Here is an 18,668-nt window from a genome sequence, read left to right as displayed (position 1 = left end):
TAGCATGAAAGGTAAAGACAAATGGCTTGAAAGCAGCAAGCAGCTAAGGCATTCTACTAGAAGAATCTGGACTGAAACATTAATATTATTGGAGAGTCTTGCAATAAGTCTTCTGTCTTATTTCATGAATCACTTAAGCACAAAAACCAAGGGTAGAAGTCAGGTCCACTTCCAGAGATGTAAATTCAGGAATCTATGATGTAGCTGTCTCCAGAGCAATGGAAAGGTGATCACTGCAGCCAGTGGAGTCAGATCACAGCCAGCATGGAAGCTGAAACAGCACACAGGTTTGGGTACCAGTCAGTCACTGGAGATACTGTGAGATTATGATATTGCTGCAAGGCAGGTGACCCAGTGAAAAAGGCCACGAACAAGCTCAGTTGCCAATGCCTTCTTTGCCTGTGTCTTTACTGGTAAGGTCTGTGTGCTGTTTGCCTGCAGAGGTTTGCAATAACAGGAAGCTAGACTTGATCAGCCAGGGTCATCAAGCGCGACAGAGAAGAACATTATTTTTTAAAAGCAGTTTTCAGTGACCTGTTGGCAGACAATGGGCTCCACAGAATTCCAAGTCTTTGGGAAGGAAGGCTCTTATTAATGAACATTATAGCCCAGTCAGTTAATCCAAAGGCTTCCAAATTGTGTTAGGGCTCATAGAAAAGTATGCCCCTATGCATTTTTTTTTACCCTAACTTTTTCATGGTCAACCTGGCTTATCTATATCATTCTAAATGGGGTAGAAAAACAGGTTTTAAAAAATAAATTATATGACTTATTTTAGAGTCTTTTACCAGCTCTGGTTTAGCTCAGCTTTGTCAATGTATCTGAGGGACATTTTCATCTCAGTTTGCCAGAGCAAGTATTCTTCAGAACCTGACATTCTTATATTTTCTCATTGTATTCCCAACTGTGCATATTCATTCACTTGTGCACAATAAAGGCACTGCTCAGTTTGTGACAGACTGCTGGAGACAGTGCCTTTGAGTGCTAAACCTGGGTTACAAATGGTGATCACACTGTCTGTCTACAAAACCATCTCCCTAGTGCTAAGCCCCATCCTTGTAGGCACAGCAAACCAGGTAAAGTATTGCTTTCATCTGAAATTCCTTTGCCTCTCACAACTTTTAAATGATTTGCATTAAGCCAACATGCTGCATACACCCAGAATTAGTGTTGAGACACATCAAATAAATGGAAAAAGTCAGTACAATAAGCTGTTTGGTTCTGTTTGGCTTTGTCTTCTCAATATATGAGAAGCAAGTTCATAGGGAAAGGTAATAGTTTTATTTTACCAATTGAAATATTTGTAATTTAGTCTCACTTTCACTAATACAGATTGTTGAAATAATGCATTATGCTGCTGTTTACAGAGGATTTTTATTGCACAGTCATAGTGTAAAGCCAGTGCATGTCATTCTGTATCTGTCTTTGCAATAATACCTGACTGAAACAAATCAAGCTTTAATTCCTGACTACACCTGGTATGTGCCAAATTCCAGTTTATGAGGTGTCCACTGATGGCTCTGAGGGGAGATCTATAAGTGAGAGTGCTGAAGTACCATATTTCAGCCATCTGTAATCCCTCCCATCCTGAGGGAGCAAGGCACAACTGGAGACACTTCTGAGCAGTTTGCTGGAATAAACCTGATCATTCCTTTTTTCTATTGGAGTCAGCAACAAGCTGACATTGACCAAAAGCTTTTGTGTTAAAATGTATAGACCTGAGTGCAATCCATAGGAAATGCCATTCCTACCAATCACTGCTTTAGATGATGAGCCTAAAGCTCCTCTGAGCGTGCAGACAAAGCAAGAGTCACAACAGACAGCAGACAACTTCTTAGTCCTCTAAGTGCTTATGTTCACTTTATAATATTTTATTGTCATTATTATTATTATTAATAATAATAATAATAATAATGATAATATCCCAGAACACTGTGTTCTTTCAAGTAAAACTAAAGACTTTTTAAACTGTAGTCTTTTATAAGAAACTGACTTTTAAAAGACTATATTCCTCAACTGATATATTACTGAACATAATATATGTCTAAAGTCAAGTTAGGCAGGCATATGGAAATGCAACCTTATTGATTCATAAAGCTGTTGAGACTTTAATTGAGTAGCATTAAGGAGTTCAAGTTAATGATGTTAGCTTTCAATTTAAACTCTGAGACTAAGAGGTTTATAATGATAATTTTCATCAAAACTCCTTATTGAGGGTATTACCTGGAAGTGGAATTCTTAAAAGCTACATTACATAAAAAGACATATTTATATTTATATTTATATTTATATTTATATTTATATTTATATTTATATTTATATTATTTATATTTATATTTATATTTATATTTATATTTATATTTATATATCCGTATTTGGAACTTAAATGGTCTGTAAGGATTTTCATATTTTGTGAGTTGGACTGATGTATCTCTGTCTCCCATTTCAGTTTATTCTTTGTAGGGTGTAATGAACTTCAAGGGAAATACAAATTAAAGACCAGAAGTAGATGAACAGCAATCCATTATACAGTCAGTTTTAGGAAGAAGGCACATTTTTAACCTCTATTTTGGACAGATTTTTCCATACTGTTCTTCTGTGAATGTATTCTAGTTTGGTTTAGTGTATTCTACTGAACATAACCATCTTCCAAGAGACACCTACATTTTCAATCCTCCTCCTTGTCTGTGGCCCGCTCGTTTCCACCAGGTCCAGCCAGGATGCCATTAGTCACATGCAATAAACACAAGGTGGGAGGGAAGCTGGTGCAAATTCTCAAGATAAGACCAAAATCCTTTGCTCAATGGGATTTCTCTTTAAACCAGGTCCTGATTACAAGGAGCTGGATGTTCACCTTCGGAGGATGGAGTCTGGGTTTGGCTTCAGGATCCTGGGAGGAGATGAGCCTGGGCAGCCTGTGAGTTATTTCTTCCTGATCTTTCTTTTCCTTCCATGTTCTATATCTGTGTAAAGGTCAGAAAAATATTACTACATAACTGAACCCAAATGAACATCATGTTAAGGCTACAAGTAAAATGACTTTTATTCATCCATAGAAAAAGGTAGAACTCTCAGTTGTTCACATCTAAAAGGTGTCACAGAGAATTAAGTTAGAATAAGAAAGCCTTAAGGTGGAAACAGAGCATCACTCATCCCATTACTGCAGAGTGTAACCTGGCATCTCTAAAACTGGACTTTCCAAAATCGAGTTTAAGCAGAAGATTCCAAAAATCCAATTATTTTAGACTGTCCATAACCATGTTCAGAGTAGGTAACTTGTATGCAAAGTGTGCTCATGTGGTTAAAAGACATGGTCAATAATGCAGTTTATTTCCAGAAACAGAAGACCTCCCCAGGGAGTGATAGTCAATATTCCAGGTTAAATGGCAACATCATGTGAGGCAACAGGCAAAAAAATGATAGCTTTATACCATCAGGAGGGAGGCACCCCTGTAACCAAAGAACAGGTTACAAAATTAACATTGATGGTTTGCTAATAAAATATAATATCAAAGAAACCATATGCACAATATTTAAAAGAAGCAGTGTAGAAACCTAGAAAATAAAAGTCAAATGTGCATGGCACACAACAAATGTGCACACATTTTGATAAATTACTGATCTATCTAAATACTGTAATTTTGAGAGCAGGCAGAATTAGTACCCTTTCAGAAAAAACTCAATGGTGTAACTATAGTCTGACAGCTAGGACTAATCTCAAGTCAATAATGATAGTGCTTTACTATCCATATTTAAGCACAGTCTGAGTCTTGTGTAACCACATGGCTGAGATAATGTATAATTAAGTATTAGATGTGTATATGCCCTAGTCAATAATTTATATATTCCATATTCAAATTAATACAGAATAGTGTATTTTTCATTCAAGCCTTAAGGTTAACCAGCACATGGCTTTGAAAAACAAGGAAGCTCTTAGATTTTAAAATTGTCAACTCTGTCAAAGTACTGATAAATCTTAACAGTTTACTGATGTCTCCCATAAAAAGAAAAGAATGCAGTGTTCTAAAAAAGATGCTTCAAATGCTGTTTGAAATTCAATCTAATTTAGAATAAGTGTTTTCAATGGTTTTCCAAATATAAAGTGTAGCTGCTCAGAAGGACTCCAAGACAACTCTGCTTCATCCCCTACACTTGCAGTGTCCCTGAAGCCCCTCTGATATATAACTTCCTTCTGTGGAACAGGTCCTAGTGCACATAAAATGAGGCCACTGAGCCATGCTCTGCACACTCTCCAGCTAAGTTTTCCTGTCCTTTGTGGGCAGCCCAGCCAGTATAAGTTCTCAGAGTACACCTACTGGGTGATGCTGAAAAGGAAATCTGTGAGGTGTTAGTGGAAATGTTCCATTTTATCTTTTTTGAACTGTTAGGAAATGGCACTAGAAAGGCACAAGCTTTAAGACCACGTTGGATGGAGCTTTGAGCAATATGGTGTAGTGGAAGGAGTAACCTGTCCATGTCATGGAGATTGGAACTAAAGCATTTTTAATGTCCTTTACATCCCAAACCATTCTGTGATTCTATGAAGATTTGGAAATCTCCTACCAGGTCTGGACAGTAATGTCTAATGGCATTTCCTATCTCCCAGGAAAGTGTCCCTGGTTACAGAGCTGCTCAATATTTTGTGAGAGGCTCTCTTGGTGTCTCTGTTAGTGTTTTTTTCATTACAAATGGATAATTAAGCAGTCACAAATCATCTGACTGGCTCTGCTTGTTGGAGGTTTATGACAATCTCATGGGGAAAAGTGCAGCTCAAACTCCTCATCTAAAAGATGATCATTTATATAAAACTGAACAATTTCAACATAAAGGACTAAGAGAAAACTCATGTAGAATATCTGATATTCTGGTAGCTCATATCCATAATACATGCCAGAGTTGTGAGAGACTGGAGTCTCTGCTCAACAATCCAGTAGAAAAGAAATTTTGAAACAAGCCTTGTGCCCTGCAGCTACATGCATTATGCACTGGAGTATTACAGAGAATCAGCTCTTTCTAGTGTCTCTTCAGCAAAGGACTGACCTGACTTTACTGTCTGAAGTCCCAGAGCCATAGTTGGATATTAAGTGCAGAGATAAGCACCTTGCTATTTTTGGAGAGCAGCACCAAAAACGCTGCCTTCTGTGAACCACCCTCTAACACATTGTTCTGTCTTCTTGAACAATTGCTCTCAGCCTGCCTTTAGCCTCAAGGTTCCTATCTCTGTTCCATGGTTTGCATGTAAAAAAGTGGTTTTTTCCAAGACTTATCAATCCAATGGGCTCTGTGTATCTTTGCAAAAATTCTCAAAGTCCTCAGTAGTTAAGAAGAGCCTAACTCGAAACTGATAATTGTACAAGGCAAAAAATTGTGTTGCAGTGCTAATGTTTTCAATTCTCACTCCCTTATTGTTGCCCATCTTGTTTTCACTGCTCAAATTCAACATCAATAAACAGGACAGATGTACTCTTTTAAGCGTCCCTCTATTTTGTATTCAAAGTACAAGACTTCTTAATTCTTAGCTCTGTTCTCTCTCCTCCACTGCTTCCCTGCTCCCCCATGGGCAGCCCACCTGCAGCCTCCCATTCCTTTCACCTCCAGAAAAGGAGAAGCAGTTTTTGCCTGTTCTCCAAACCCCTGCTTTTCCTATGAAACAAGAACTGAGACACTTTGAAATTTTTATTTCAGCTCTCCTGCTGTGCAGTCAGGTAACAGAGAACAAAAGGCAGCTTTTGTCTTTGTGGTTTGATTTCTGAAAAGGAATATGGATTCTACTGCATAACACAATAACTTTTTCAAAGAAGCAGAATCCAAATAAAGTTATTTTGGAAGGATAATAACTGACACTATAGAAGGACTGTAACTTAGTTTCCTTCTGGTTATATCAGCTACCTGGCACCTTAGAAGGAGAAAATTCTGCTGTACTGCTCTACTTTCCATATTTGAAAGCGTAAAAATGCTTTTGAAAGGAAATGCTTAAAATTATTGAGAAATTTCTAATATCAAGACTGTGAGTTGTGCCAGGTTAAATGATCTCTCAAATCTTACAATATTGCACTACAACAGCTATTAATAACATCTCCCAGTAACTTGAGGATTTAGAGATTATCTGACTGTTATGGTGAATTATAATATTACTGAAAGGTTGCAAAAAACACATAAATTGGAACTTTACTGAAGTTGCAAATTGCTGTCTCAAAGGGGAGATGTATTTTGCATACATTTGCGCAGCTCAAACTCAGAATCACAGGTACATATACATAATTTCTCTAAGAGTTTTACCTTTTCAACACAGGGGGACTGGTATTTTTCTTAAAAATGTCCTCAAGATATGTGTTGGTATTCTTTTTATTATCAATGCCAGGATACATTGTAAGTATCTTTCTACATTTCTAAGACATAGATATTCATAGAGCAAAATGCTAAATTGGGTACATGGCTTAGGAAGTCCTACTTTAGCAGTGATTAGACAGAGTTCAGATTTAGACATCACTGACACTTAAAATTACGTGAATCACCTTTTATGTGTCTGTACTTAAATTTTGCTATGTGCCTGTCAAGCTACTGTGTTATATTCATAGAAACTAAAATGCAAATTCAGATAATTACCAGGAATCACAAAGAAAGTCAGTATCAAAGCAGATTAACCTGTATAAATTAATAGACACAGGCTTTAATTTCAGATTAGGCTCTGCCACAGTCATCCTAATCTCAGAATTTGTCCTGTTTAAATTCAAACAATAGGAGAATTTTTTTCTGTACAACACACTCTTTATTGCTTACATGCCATCATCCTTCTTCTCACGCATTCAAAGCAATCTCATGCCAGTATGAAACCACATTTAAGAGGTAATATAATCCTGATGTATATTTTTCCAATTTGTGCTTTACGTGTAGAATTGATAACTATTATGGCAACTTCTCAGCCATGAAATGAGAGCAGATAGTGCATAAGAAACAAATTCAGACGCAGAAAATGAAAAAGTAGGGAAATTAAGTTATTTTGTCTATTAAATATACCAAATAACAGATATCATCTTGACAAACACACCTAGCTGAAGTGTTTAAAGTATGACTCTGCTGCTTGTTAGGAGTCCAACACTGAGATGAGTAACACAATCACAGTGCATGGTGTACATGTGAAATACCAGCAATAGTTACTCAGTCAGAACTAGAAAGAGGTTTTCAAGTTTGCTGTGTATGCTGATGACCCACCATGCTGTGATCTGCACTTTGTTTTTCCAAAGGTTAAAGATGCTAAATTGTTTAATATTTTGTCAGAAAAATATGAAAAAACTACAGATGATCAACAAAACCAGAGAAGGAAGCCAGTCCCTACAATTTCCCAAGCTACAGAGGGTTATCACCCATCTCTTCTCAAAATAACTAGGAAGAAATTCTTAGTCATGTGAGATGCCTAATTCTCAAATGTTTTGAGAATACTTTGTGGATGTCTAACTAAACGTAGCCTTGGAGAGCTTTACTTCCATCTGTAAAGAAGCATAAATACATATTTCATAGTTGAATTTTGCACAAAGTATTTTCCAAAGCTTTGAGGTATATTTTTTCACCATTTGAAAAACAGAATGGAGAACCTGAAACAGCCTCTCTAGCCACTCAGCCTGGCACTGCTTAACAGGATCCCAGGAACACCAGAAAGCAGGAAAAAGCCACATCATGTTCTCTCTTTGCAAAGTTTTGAAAGCAAAAGTAAGCCAAAGGGAGGCTAAAAACTGGGGAAAATTCTCCGGGCTCCACAGGGGATTTCATTCAAACACTATGCTGAGATACTTGCAACTCTGCAGCTAAGACCACAAAAAAACCACAGGCCCACCTGTGTGACTACCACATCTAGCCTTTGCAATTCATCGTGAAAAGCAATGCTTCATAGCTTTTATCTTTTATTTTTTAAAGCAGATTGCCACATGGCATTTCATATCCATCATTTTGTGCTCAGTCTCACACTGAAAAAGAGAACAGAAAATTTGGAACACGCTCTGTGCTTTAATATTCTTTCCAAGAAAGCAGCTTTTGTTTGAATTAATCTCGACTGTTCTACAAGTTATTCCACGGGGAAAATATATACATCTTCTTCTAATAAATGATGTCAAATTCTCTGCATAGAAAATGGAGAAAGTCATTAAAAGGTTTTGGACAGATTTTTTAGTTTTTATGTCCAATTCAAACTACATTTTATTGTGGATTTGGGAAAACAACATCTGCCCAGAACAAGCTGACATTTTTTTCCTCTTTTTTCCATTTTAATCAAGCACTGCCTGAGCAATCATTCATTAAGAGCAATAGCATTTAACGTAGTACTTCTTTTCCCCTAAAGAGTCCCAAAGCGAACTCTGTGTGGTGGGGTCACTTCCAGTGCTGACCTCAGGTATATGACTCCAGGTGCTTAAATCACACAGCAGTGAAGAACTTTTGACAGGAAATACACAGGCTCGCTAATTTTAAATTAAAAAGATCCCTACATGGAATTAATCTTTTTAAGTCTTCTGTATAATGTAGTCTGTAGAAACTCAAAACTCCTTAGAGACAGATTATCTTGGTTTGAACATATCAAGCACAACTCAGATTAGGATTCTCTGGTGTATCTCTCATTTGCAGGTAGGAAACACCTTACCCTCTTACCAAAGGCGAGAAAGCATCTTCAGTCATACCCATGAGAGGACAAGCACAGCTTTCAGACACACCCTTCACCTGTGCTCTATCACTAGCCTAATTTCAGAAGAAAGGGAAAATCACTGCAATATTCATGTGACTAAACTGGGGGCTCAGTGTAATATCTGACAGGACTTTGTTTCTTTGCTGCCTAGATTCTCATCGGAGCAGTAATTGCCATGGGCTCAGCAGACCGAGATGGTCGCCTGCATCCTGGGGATGAGCTGGTGTACGTGGATGGGATTCCAGTGGCCGGGAAAACCCACCGATACGTGATTGATCTGATGCATAACGCCGCCCGAAACGGGCAGGTGAATCTTACTGTGAGGAGAAAGGTGCTACCCACGGGTGAGTGAAGGCTGGGAAGGGTGAAAGGACAAAGAGATCCCAATGCTGGCAGCACGAACTCGTGCTGTTTTAAAAAAAATAGAGGAAATCAAAGTGATTGTGTCATTTTTAGGAAAGAATTGTAAATATGTATCCCTTGTTTCTCTGGCAAAAATACTACAACTGAGTGCTGTTTCCTTCAGAAGTGGAAACATACTGGCAACCCTGGTGTGGTGATCATAAGTGCTCTGGGTTTGTTCCATGCTGTCTTGGTTTGTGCTGTCTCCGTTTGTCCACTTTTGGGACTAAACATTCACCTGAGTTAAAGCCATTTGAGCTGACTATGTCAATAAGAGAAAGGCTCAAAGACTGTTAACTGTCCAGGGCAGGAACTCATTTCACTCTTGTATGTGTTAAAAGCCCATTTCTGGTCCCACTGATGTCATCTGGAATTTCCCACTGAACCGCAATGCAAGGTGGCTGAAAATCTTCTGTAGGGAACAAGTGGCTCATATGAATAGGGCCAGATTCTTCTGTCAAGCAGACAGATTCAGAAAAGGAATCTAAACCAATATGAAGTATATGCAGTAAATTAGATGTTTAGACTAGCTCAGTCCCAATTGCTGAAAAACATCGGAACCTTGAAAAACGCTTTAATGGGAGAATTTGATGGCCTTCCATTGCTTACGTGAGGAAAGAAGTTTCTTTAAGAACTTTTAAGACATTGTTGGTGAGTACACTTCACTGAGGTACCAGAAATGAGCAAAACCACATTCCCAGCCTGTCCTGTCTTCTGCCTGCCCGTGCCCCAGATCCACTGTCGCTGCCTGCGCCGTTCCCCTTCGCTCCCGTGCCACAAAGCCGCCCACCCACTCACCTTCGTCTTCGCAGTCCCCCTCCCACCGCGGCACCGCAGCTCCCTGCCAGCCGTGCTCCTGCAGGACTGACTTTCTTCTGTTACTGACTCCAGACTCCTCCAGCCAGAAAGGTGCCCCCGCGCCTGGTGCGACGCCCCCTCGCAGCTCCCCCGGCGCGAGGAAAATGGCCAATACCCAAGGTAATGCCAGCTCCTGGCCGCTCCCGCGTCAGCCTGCGCACCGCAGGCAGAGCCGGCGCAGAGCTGCCGCCTTCGTGCTGCTCGTTAAATATCAAAGGGTCTGCTGGGCTCCTGGTGCACACAATAAGCACGCTGGTAAAACAACTGACGTTACTCTCCGGCCTTGAGAGTGCCACACCAGGGAATGTAGCATGTAGCTCATTAATGTTTAAGCATTTCAGGAGCTGGACAGGGTTTTAATGTGGTGTGTTACAACATTTAAAACAACCGATGTTGGGCGTGACTGAAAAATGCTGTACTAATACATCAGGCCAATTGATTTCATGGGAATTTCTCACTAGCATGAATGTATACAACAGAGGGATCTGGGTTTTTCCTTACCTGTCTGTAGCTGATATACATATCTTAGCCCTCACCTGGTATTACCATTTTGTATATGTACTTACCCAGATCCGGAACAGAAAATCACAGTTCACAAAATCTGGAAAACAATTTATTAGGAAAATGTGATTTGTGGAACCACATGGATTAAAATATAGTTTTTTCTCAGGCAGGAGCAAAATGCAATTTTTCTGATTTATATCTATTGCACAGTTGACAGTCGAATAGCCACTTAAGCTTTTCCTCCTTTATCATTCTTTCTCCTATATTTAATGGCATTCAATTGCATTTTTTAACGGCCAAGACAGCTCTTGGTCATTCTGCAGGGTAAGAGAATTTCCTTTCTGTTGCAGCCATACTGACATAAACAATATTCAGCTTTCTGAAACACGACAGCCTGAAAATGAGAACTTTCTTGTCACTGACTATGGCATTTAGTTGCAGATTTGGTTCAATAACTCTTAGAGATTTTCAGGAGTATGATAATTGTTTGTTTTTCTTCCTCTTTATACTCTCTAATTACTTTATTTCATAGTTGCAGAAGGACTGCTAAAGGACACACCTGACTGAGAAAACAACAGCTTGTCCTTGGATGCTGTTTATTTTATTAATATATACACATACTGAAGGTCTAATTTGCAAGCTCTCTACCTAGGATGTATGTGTATACGTGGGAGCTCCTCACGTGTTCAGTAAAATTACTCTGCCACTCTTGTTGTTCCAAACAGAAAACATAATACTTACATTTATCTGAAAGTTCTGTATTAAAACTGTCAATAAATGCTGATTTGTGTAAACAACTTAGATCTGCAAAGAATATAAATCTTTTTTCCCCATCTGGAAGTGTAGATTTACTGTTTTCAATTGCCAAAATGCTCACACTAAAAAATGTGTAATCCCACAAGATTTAACTTGTTTCCTGTTGTTGTTACTGTAAAGCAATACTGAAATGTGCATGGACTCCATTTTCACTTCTCTTGAACTTGCCAAACAAGAGCATCTCCAAACCTTTAAATGACCGCTGCTTCTGCCACGGAAAACTACGTGTGATCATTTTTCATTGTATAACAGCTCTGCTCTTTGAACATCTTTTGAACATTCTAAGCAACTTGTAAGAAGAACATTATGCAGCTAATCCTAATTACTCTGTTAGCTCCCTGCTTAAATTCTTGTAATCCAAACACAAATAATTTTTATTGGATTAGACGATCACATTTTCCTCTTGATGACAGATCCACCAGCAGACAAGGGAATAGCACTTGGTAATGTTTTTACAATCCAGATAGACACCACTTCTTACTTTCCTCTCCTTTCCTGTAGCTAGCGTAGCAGTCAGTGTTCACACAGTTCATGCTTGCTTTATCTGATTGCCCTTGAATGTTCTGCATAATTGTGTAGATTCCTGTCTCTCTGCATCTATTACAGCTCCTAGTTTAATACTTGGGGTAGTCTGGTCTGTAGACAGCTGTATTCATGTTGCATTAGTAAATGTACTGTAAGGCACAGAGCCACTGAGCGAGTCAGGCTGTGACACTAGTGTGATTTCTGTTGTAGGAGAGCCCTGCCCAGAGAATGGCAGAAGCCCAGGCTCGGTGTCTACGCACCACAGTTCTCCCAGAAGTGACTACACGACTTATGCCAACAGCAATCACGCCGTCTCCAGCAGCAACGCGACGCCCCCCGAGAGCCACAGCCTGCAAACCAGCGACGTGGTGATCCACCGCAAGGAGAACGAGGGCTTCGGCTTTGTCATCATCAGCTCCCTCAACAGGCCCGAGTCTGGCTCCACAATAAGTAAGGAGATCGTGTTTTTCAGTTCATATTTCTCTAAGTTTGCCCCAAATTTAAAAAAAAAAAAAAAAAAAAAAAAAAAAAAAGAATTTAAACCTGTCTGCTAATAATTTATCACTGCAGAGATTTAAACTGAAGATAACTCTCAATGTTTATTCAAGGGCACTGTTTGTCTGTTTTGTCTTGGACAAACCAGAAATTGTTCTGGCCTCTTGAGCTCTGTGCTTCCCACACTTCTTTGACTATCAGAGTAGTAGAGTATTCACCCACAAAGTAGATTTTCTGTTACTATGTCTGAGAGATGCTGTAAGTAACAAGTAGGGTTATGTGAATAAACATGCAACTGAATTAGACTTTTTTTTAATAAACCAAGATGAAGTTCAGCAAATTGAAAAAAAGCTTAGATCACAGGAAGCCCTATGACAACAGCTGTCCAATTATAGGACTGCAAAAGCAACTGGAAATTGGGAGAACCTGTTAGATGCAGATAGGCTGATTTAACTGGGTGTAGTATTGACAGCATGAAAATTACAGCTGAGTACAGGGCATAGGTATATCTCTCTGTACTCAGTAGTACTCAGGTGGCAAGATCTGCCACTTTCTGTTCAGAAAACTAATTTTTTCTGTGGGTCAATTTTATTGCTTTAATGCAGACATCTGGTGCCACTTGTGCTGTCCTGGGTACATCTAGGGAGAGGCCAGACATGTGACATAGGAGCTACAGAAGACTCAAACCCAGTGGCAGCTGGAGGCACAGGTGCACCTTTGGGATTTTCCAATGACATTTGACTCAATGAGAGCTGAGCCCTCTGGAAGAAGGAGGGAAAAAAGGCTTTGTATTGAGAGGCATCCACATGTCCCATCAAATAATACTAACCACAGCTGAAAAACCAAGAGAAGCTGGTTTTTCATTTATCATTTTGCAAGTTGTATCCTAATGCAATGCTTTCCCTACAGCAAAATATGTTTTGAAGGAACTGTTCTTTTGCCTGAAACCGGTTCCTGATAAAATAAAATAAAATTACAAAATAAAATTACAATTTCAACTTCAGAGCCAAACATCACTCTTCTAAATTCTTACCTGAAAAGCAGCTAAAAGAGTTCTGGGAAAATCTTATCTCACAATAGCAAGTTATCTCAGAAAACTTTTTTGCAGTATTTCATGATCATGCAGTTATTAAAAGAGTTGCTTTTCATGCTACCTCAGCTGAATTTTGAAACTCCATGATTGCTGGAATTAATATTGTAACAAAACCATAGCTAATTAGCCTCTTGGGACTCTGAGTTTTCACATTGCTGAATATAATAGCCAAAGAACTGTAAGTTCTTTGGAGAAGATCAGAAAAGAAAAAAATAGTCCATTGAGGTAGATACATGTTAATCAGTTAAGTCAGTCATGATTTTTTCAAGAAAATTATTTTATAGACAGGGTTTTTTGTTGGGGCAGATGGAGAGGGAAAGGGGAGAGGAAGAGAAAATGTTCAAGCAACCAAAAATTCTGTGACTGGAATAGTCTCTTGAAGACTAAGGATTCAGGTTCAAGATCCAGCTATGCTTCCTACCCTCCAACATGTTCTTTCAGTACTTTTCTTTCTCCACAAGCAACTATGTAAGCAGTCATTTTTGATGCTCAGTTGAACATCTCCAGTAGTAAAGGTAAAGACAGCCTGCTGTGGAAGTGACAAGAGAATTTATTCAAATAATAACTGCATTGAATTTCAGTGATCCCAAAAAGTACCAAATCCTAAGTTTACAAGAACAGCAGTGAACAAAAAATTACAGTTGCTATAGACTGACAGAAAAGAGAAGAAAATATCCTTTCTATATGAATTTTCTGCAAAACTGTAGTAGAAAAAATATCCTGAAAATTACATCATCTGTTATCAGTAATGAAAACACTCTAAAAGTTATTGACTCTTTCTAGGGTATTAGAGGTTATTCCTTTAATTAATATTTATTTGGGTGAAGTAATTTGAGCTTTATTAGCAGAAGCAGAGCCAGTAGATTAAGGGAAATTATTGTCCCCTTTTACTCAGCACTCACTGTCATCCATTCAGAATACAGCCTCTAAGTTTTGGGCCCTTTGGTAGAAAACAGAACAGAGAAACTCTCCTGAGGTACCTCCTAGCTTGAAACAACATAAAATCCTTTTCTTGAAATTCACATTCAGGGGTAGAAAGCATAACAATTGTAGGAAAATATCAAATGGATATAGGAAGTGCAATGTCCAAAATATATGCTACATCACTGTCAAAATGTGAATGAACCTGCACAGCACCATGCTAACACCTTGGTAGTTACTCCTTCTCATAGCAGCAATGTGTTAATTGAGGGAAATGTTGTGCTCTGGTTCCAGTGCTCCTTTGTTTCAGAGGCACCTGTTGCCAGCTCCTGTATCCCCACGTGCAACAGAATGATGTTATGCAGACATGCATGCACAGTTAAGTGTTATTGTTGTAATTGCCAAGCAATTCTGAAAAAAATCAAAATGGGCAAAATAGGTCAAAAAAGGGAGTATCATGTAGTGGCAGACTGTTAGGAAGAGCAGTGCCCAGGAAGTTGTCTCACTGGGAGCATCCTCATGGCAAAGTAAAGAAAGGTTCCTTTGATTTAAGAATATTTATTTCAATAACTCTATTCCCTCCTCTACTTTCTTGCAAAAGCAAGAGACTTGAGGTCTTGGAAGAATAAGTATCATCACCACTTTTACTCAGGAAGGCAATTAATTATGCACTGAAAGTATTTTCCTTGTTGTTGAAATCACACTTACAAACTCTATTTTACAGTCCAACAGGTTACAACAGTTCTTGCTGAGTACAGGAGCAAGCACTTTGTTCACTAGGTGTGTGTGCAAGCTGACCTTCTGTTTGCCAGGAGAGTTTGCTCTGTCTGTGAAGCTGTAGGACAATCCCATGAAGTCACAGTAGCAGTGCTCCTGCTGAGTCTCAAATCCCTTTTCCACTCTCTGGTGGGATGTGGGCTACACTGCTCCCACACAGCTCCTTAGGAGGGCTTCATGCTCCTTCTGACCTGAGCATAAGCCATGAAAGGCTCAGGAGCTCCCAAAATTAGAGATGAAACTCTTTTTCCAAGAGCTTTAGGGTCTTGGTCAGCTTTTCTCTCAGTATGGTTTGCAAGGGGTTTGTTGTTACCATTGATTTATGGGCCTGCCTTTGCCATGCAGAAATTTTCAAAATACTAAATGCTTTTTTTTCAGTATTAATGTAGACACAGAGTGAGGGCAGACTATAGCCATAATTCGGAAACACTGTTTTTCACATTTTTGGATGGGCAGCGCTGTAATAGCTGTCATTTTGATAAATTAACGTTAAGTACTTTGGAGCCAGCTTTTAGATCTGAATGTCATTTTGTCTTGCTGGTACTTGCTTAAGCATCCAATTTTTGTGGCATACTTATTTTCCTGTGTCTATAATGGTAGAAATTTTGTTTCCCCTTTGTTGAAGCATTGCTTGGGATGTTCTGTAATCCAGCACAGGGGATTATCTTGCACTGAACTACAGTTCTGATGTGAGGAGATCAGGAGTGGAAAACGAATGACAAGGATTGAATGAAGAGATTTTACAGGGCAAAGCAGGGGCATAGAAAAGGTCAGCCATGCTTCAAAATTGTATCAGTAAAAGGAGATAAAGTGGATAAATAAAGAGCTGTGCTTGAGTGGTATATCCAGGAGCAAGTCATTTTGCCTAGTGCAGCACGCAGAGGATCTTAGAGTGCTAAGAGATTAAGAAAAGAAAATACACCTGTCCAGGCTCCTGACCTATTTCCAATGCAAGGATTAACTTCCATGCCTCTAAAATATATTATTGTGCCTTCCCCCAGATCCTGTTCCAACATTAAAGGGGTATGTGGCTCTCATCCCTTCTCCATACATGAGAAATTACAGCTAAAATACTTGAATTTAAGTAATTAATCTACACTTTGCATTGCATTTAGGGAAGTTTTTTTAGCATATCAAGACGATTTCACTATCTGCAGCCTATGGAAAAACACTTGTAGACTTCTGGAGGTGGCCAGAATGAGATTTCTGCATGAAGTGTCCCAGAGTTTTATGGAGTGAACTTGTCCTGCTTCATATCTTCCTGACACTTCTACTTTCTGTGTTTGGGATGCAGCTTCATCTAGAATAAGGGTTTGTAAATCCCCTGTAAATCTCTTTACATCGTAATTTTTTTAGAGAGAAACCATGTCTTGTAAACAGACCTTGTTAACTTGCAACTTCCAATAAGATTGGAAAATTGTCAATATTTCCAGGAATTTTGCTGTAGCAGGTACTGTCAATTAGCACAGTTACAAAGTGCAAACAAACTGAAAATACAGGCCTAATCAATAAACAATTTTCAAAAAATTAAAGACTCTGCATACTTGTTATGATCTTCCTCCTGCTTCACAAAAGAGTTGTAGATTTAATTTCCCCCTACACTACATATGCCAGTGCCTGCTGGATTTTGAAAACGTGATAAAACAGAGTCTAATGAAAGAAGTTTCTTTCATTTCTCGAAACATGCAGTTTTAACTAAAAGACATAAATCCAAGATAAGCCTCTGCTGACTGCAGAAAACAGCATTCTGTATAAGTCCCATTCAACCCAGAGTTTCTTTGAACTCCTTACAATTTAGAGATAAAAACCAATTTATCAATCAGTGATAACTGTGTGATCTGAGTTGTTTGTGCAGCCATTTCACCTGTGCTTTTCCTGGGAAGGATGGTGCTTAGGGACATAATTTTAAGTGACCATTCTTCAAATTCTATATGATACAGAGCTTTGGGAATCAGGATGTCTGTCTACCCCACTTAGGATATTTTTGGAGCATAGCAGTGAAAACCCACCCACAGTGTGCATCCCCAATGGAAGATATTTGCAACTTGTGGGCAAGGAATCTGGATTCACATTTTTATGCAGCTTTGATATTCAGGTTTGAGCTGTTCTGTCTCTTCAGCTACAAAAGCACACTTTCTACTTATGTTTAAGTGATAGTGAAACTTGCAGCTGAAAGAAATTTCTATATGATTTAGTTTTTTCGAATCAACGTAAGCAATTAATCATAGTGAAATAACCTTAAGAGATAAAAAAGGTTTTTCATGTAATCAAAATACATTGCTGCAGTTTTCTCGCATGAAATACTCAATTGTCTATTTGATATTTTTTGCAGATAAATGAGGAAGGATCTTAACTGCATTACTCCCCTCTCTAGATGATTTCTGTCCTCCAGTGTATTTCTGAATACATAATTTGGACCTATAGGTGCTGCTCATGTGTTTTCAAGGAACAAACACTGTGAGTTTTCGTAGCACAAACCCATCAAAGGAACCAAGGTTTTTCTAGTAATTCCACAGGGCCCACTTGCTTTCATTAGAAGTGTGAATTAAAGTTTGTTATATTATTTTTTCTTAGATCTTCAGCTTTCTAAGGTATGAGCACTCCTTCCCATTTAGCTTCTTTTGCCTGTGCTATGCAAACAAATATGCTCCATGTCAGCACAAAATGGGATGTTTCCATTCATAGATTCATTAATCTTATGAAGAAAAGGGATTATTTTCACATGCACGTATACAGCATGTCACAGATTTCTATATTCCAAGTAAGTGTCACATAAAATATCCAATCAATATCAGGAAAATATTTTTTAGCCCTGATAGAAAGTCCACCATACTCAAATTTTCCAAAATTTAGATTTTTCCATAGCAATGAAATTACAGGTGTTTATATTTTATATATTCTTCCAATTAAAATCTGATATGCTGGAGACTGCCAGTTGAAAGACAACTCTTGCATGTTTAGAGAATTGAGAATATAATAAATACTCATTTGATCACTGTATAACATTGAAAAGGACAGCTGGCTCAGGAAGGCTGATTTGCTTGGCTTACTGTCGATATCTATTAACATCAGAAAACATTGCAAGAATTTATCTGCCAGAAGGTTTTAATAGATAAAGCAGAGGTTTGATTTTTTTTTCCCCTTAATTGATATTTTTTTATATTTAGCTACTATATAGAGAGGAAAAAGCAAAGACAACAAAGTTGCTGTCTAAAATCATAGTCTCAACAGTTACATGTAAATCAGAAAAGCCTTATATATAGTAATGATTTCTTAGAATTCACTCTTTTTAGCTTGTGGGTCTTTCAAATGAGGAGAAATTTTTTCATATTCAAAAAGCAAGAAGCTGATAGGAATACCTTGTTTAAGTTATTCATCAATGGAAAGGACAGAGTGTACCCTCAGCAAGTTAGCTGATGTTACAAAACTGGGAGGAGAGGCTGATACACCTGAAAGCTCTGCTGGCCACACCTGGGCAGTCTGGAGAGCTGGGGGAGAGGAACTTAATGAAGATCAAACAGGAAATTCAAGGTCCTGCATTAAGGGAGGAATAATTCCAGGCACCAGCACAGCCTGGGGCTGACTTGGAGCTCTGTGACAAGGAGC

The 18,668-nt window shown here is 38.6% G+C and overlaps 1 protein-coding gene across 4 annotated transcripts in view; it reads left to right on the top strand.

Annotated features, from left to right (window-relative positions):
• MAGI2 (membrane associated guanylate kinase, WW and PDZ domain containing 2) overlaps window positions 1–18,668 on the top strand; it is a 677,636-nt gene that overhangs the window by 605,730 nt on the left and 53,238 nt on the right. For 2 of the 4 annotated variants that reach the window (XM_056513256.1, XM_056513283.1), the window contains exons 14-17: window positions 2,826–2,917; window positions 8,823–9,015; window positions 9,965–10,051; window positions 11,987–12,226. In XM_056513256.1, the coding sequence (XP_056369231.1) occupies window positions 2,826–2,917; window positions 8,823–9,015; window positions 9,965–10,051; window positions 11,987–12,226 (612 nt within the window). The remainder of the gene's footprint in view (window positions 1–2,825; window positions 2,918–8,822; window positions 9,016–9,964; window positions 10,052–11,986; window positions 12,227–18,668) is intronic. The other 2 variants (XM_056513274.1, XM_056513266.1) reach the window with 1 other exon arrangement.

The sequence above is a fragment of the Oenanthe melanoleuca genome, chromosome 1A (genome assembly GCF_029582105.1).
Source record: "Oenanthe melanoleuca isolate GR-GAL-2019-014 chromosome 1A, OMel1.0, whole genome shotgun sequence".
In the NCBI taxonomy this organism is placed as follows: Eukaryota; Metazoa; Chordata; class Aves; order Passeriformes; family Muscicapidae; genus Oenanthe; species Oenanthe melanoleuca.
This window is presented reverse-complemented; position numbering and strand designations above follow the sequence as displayed.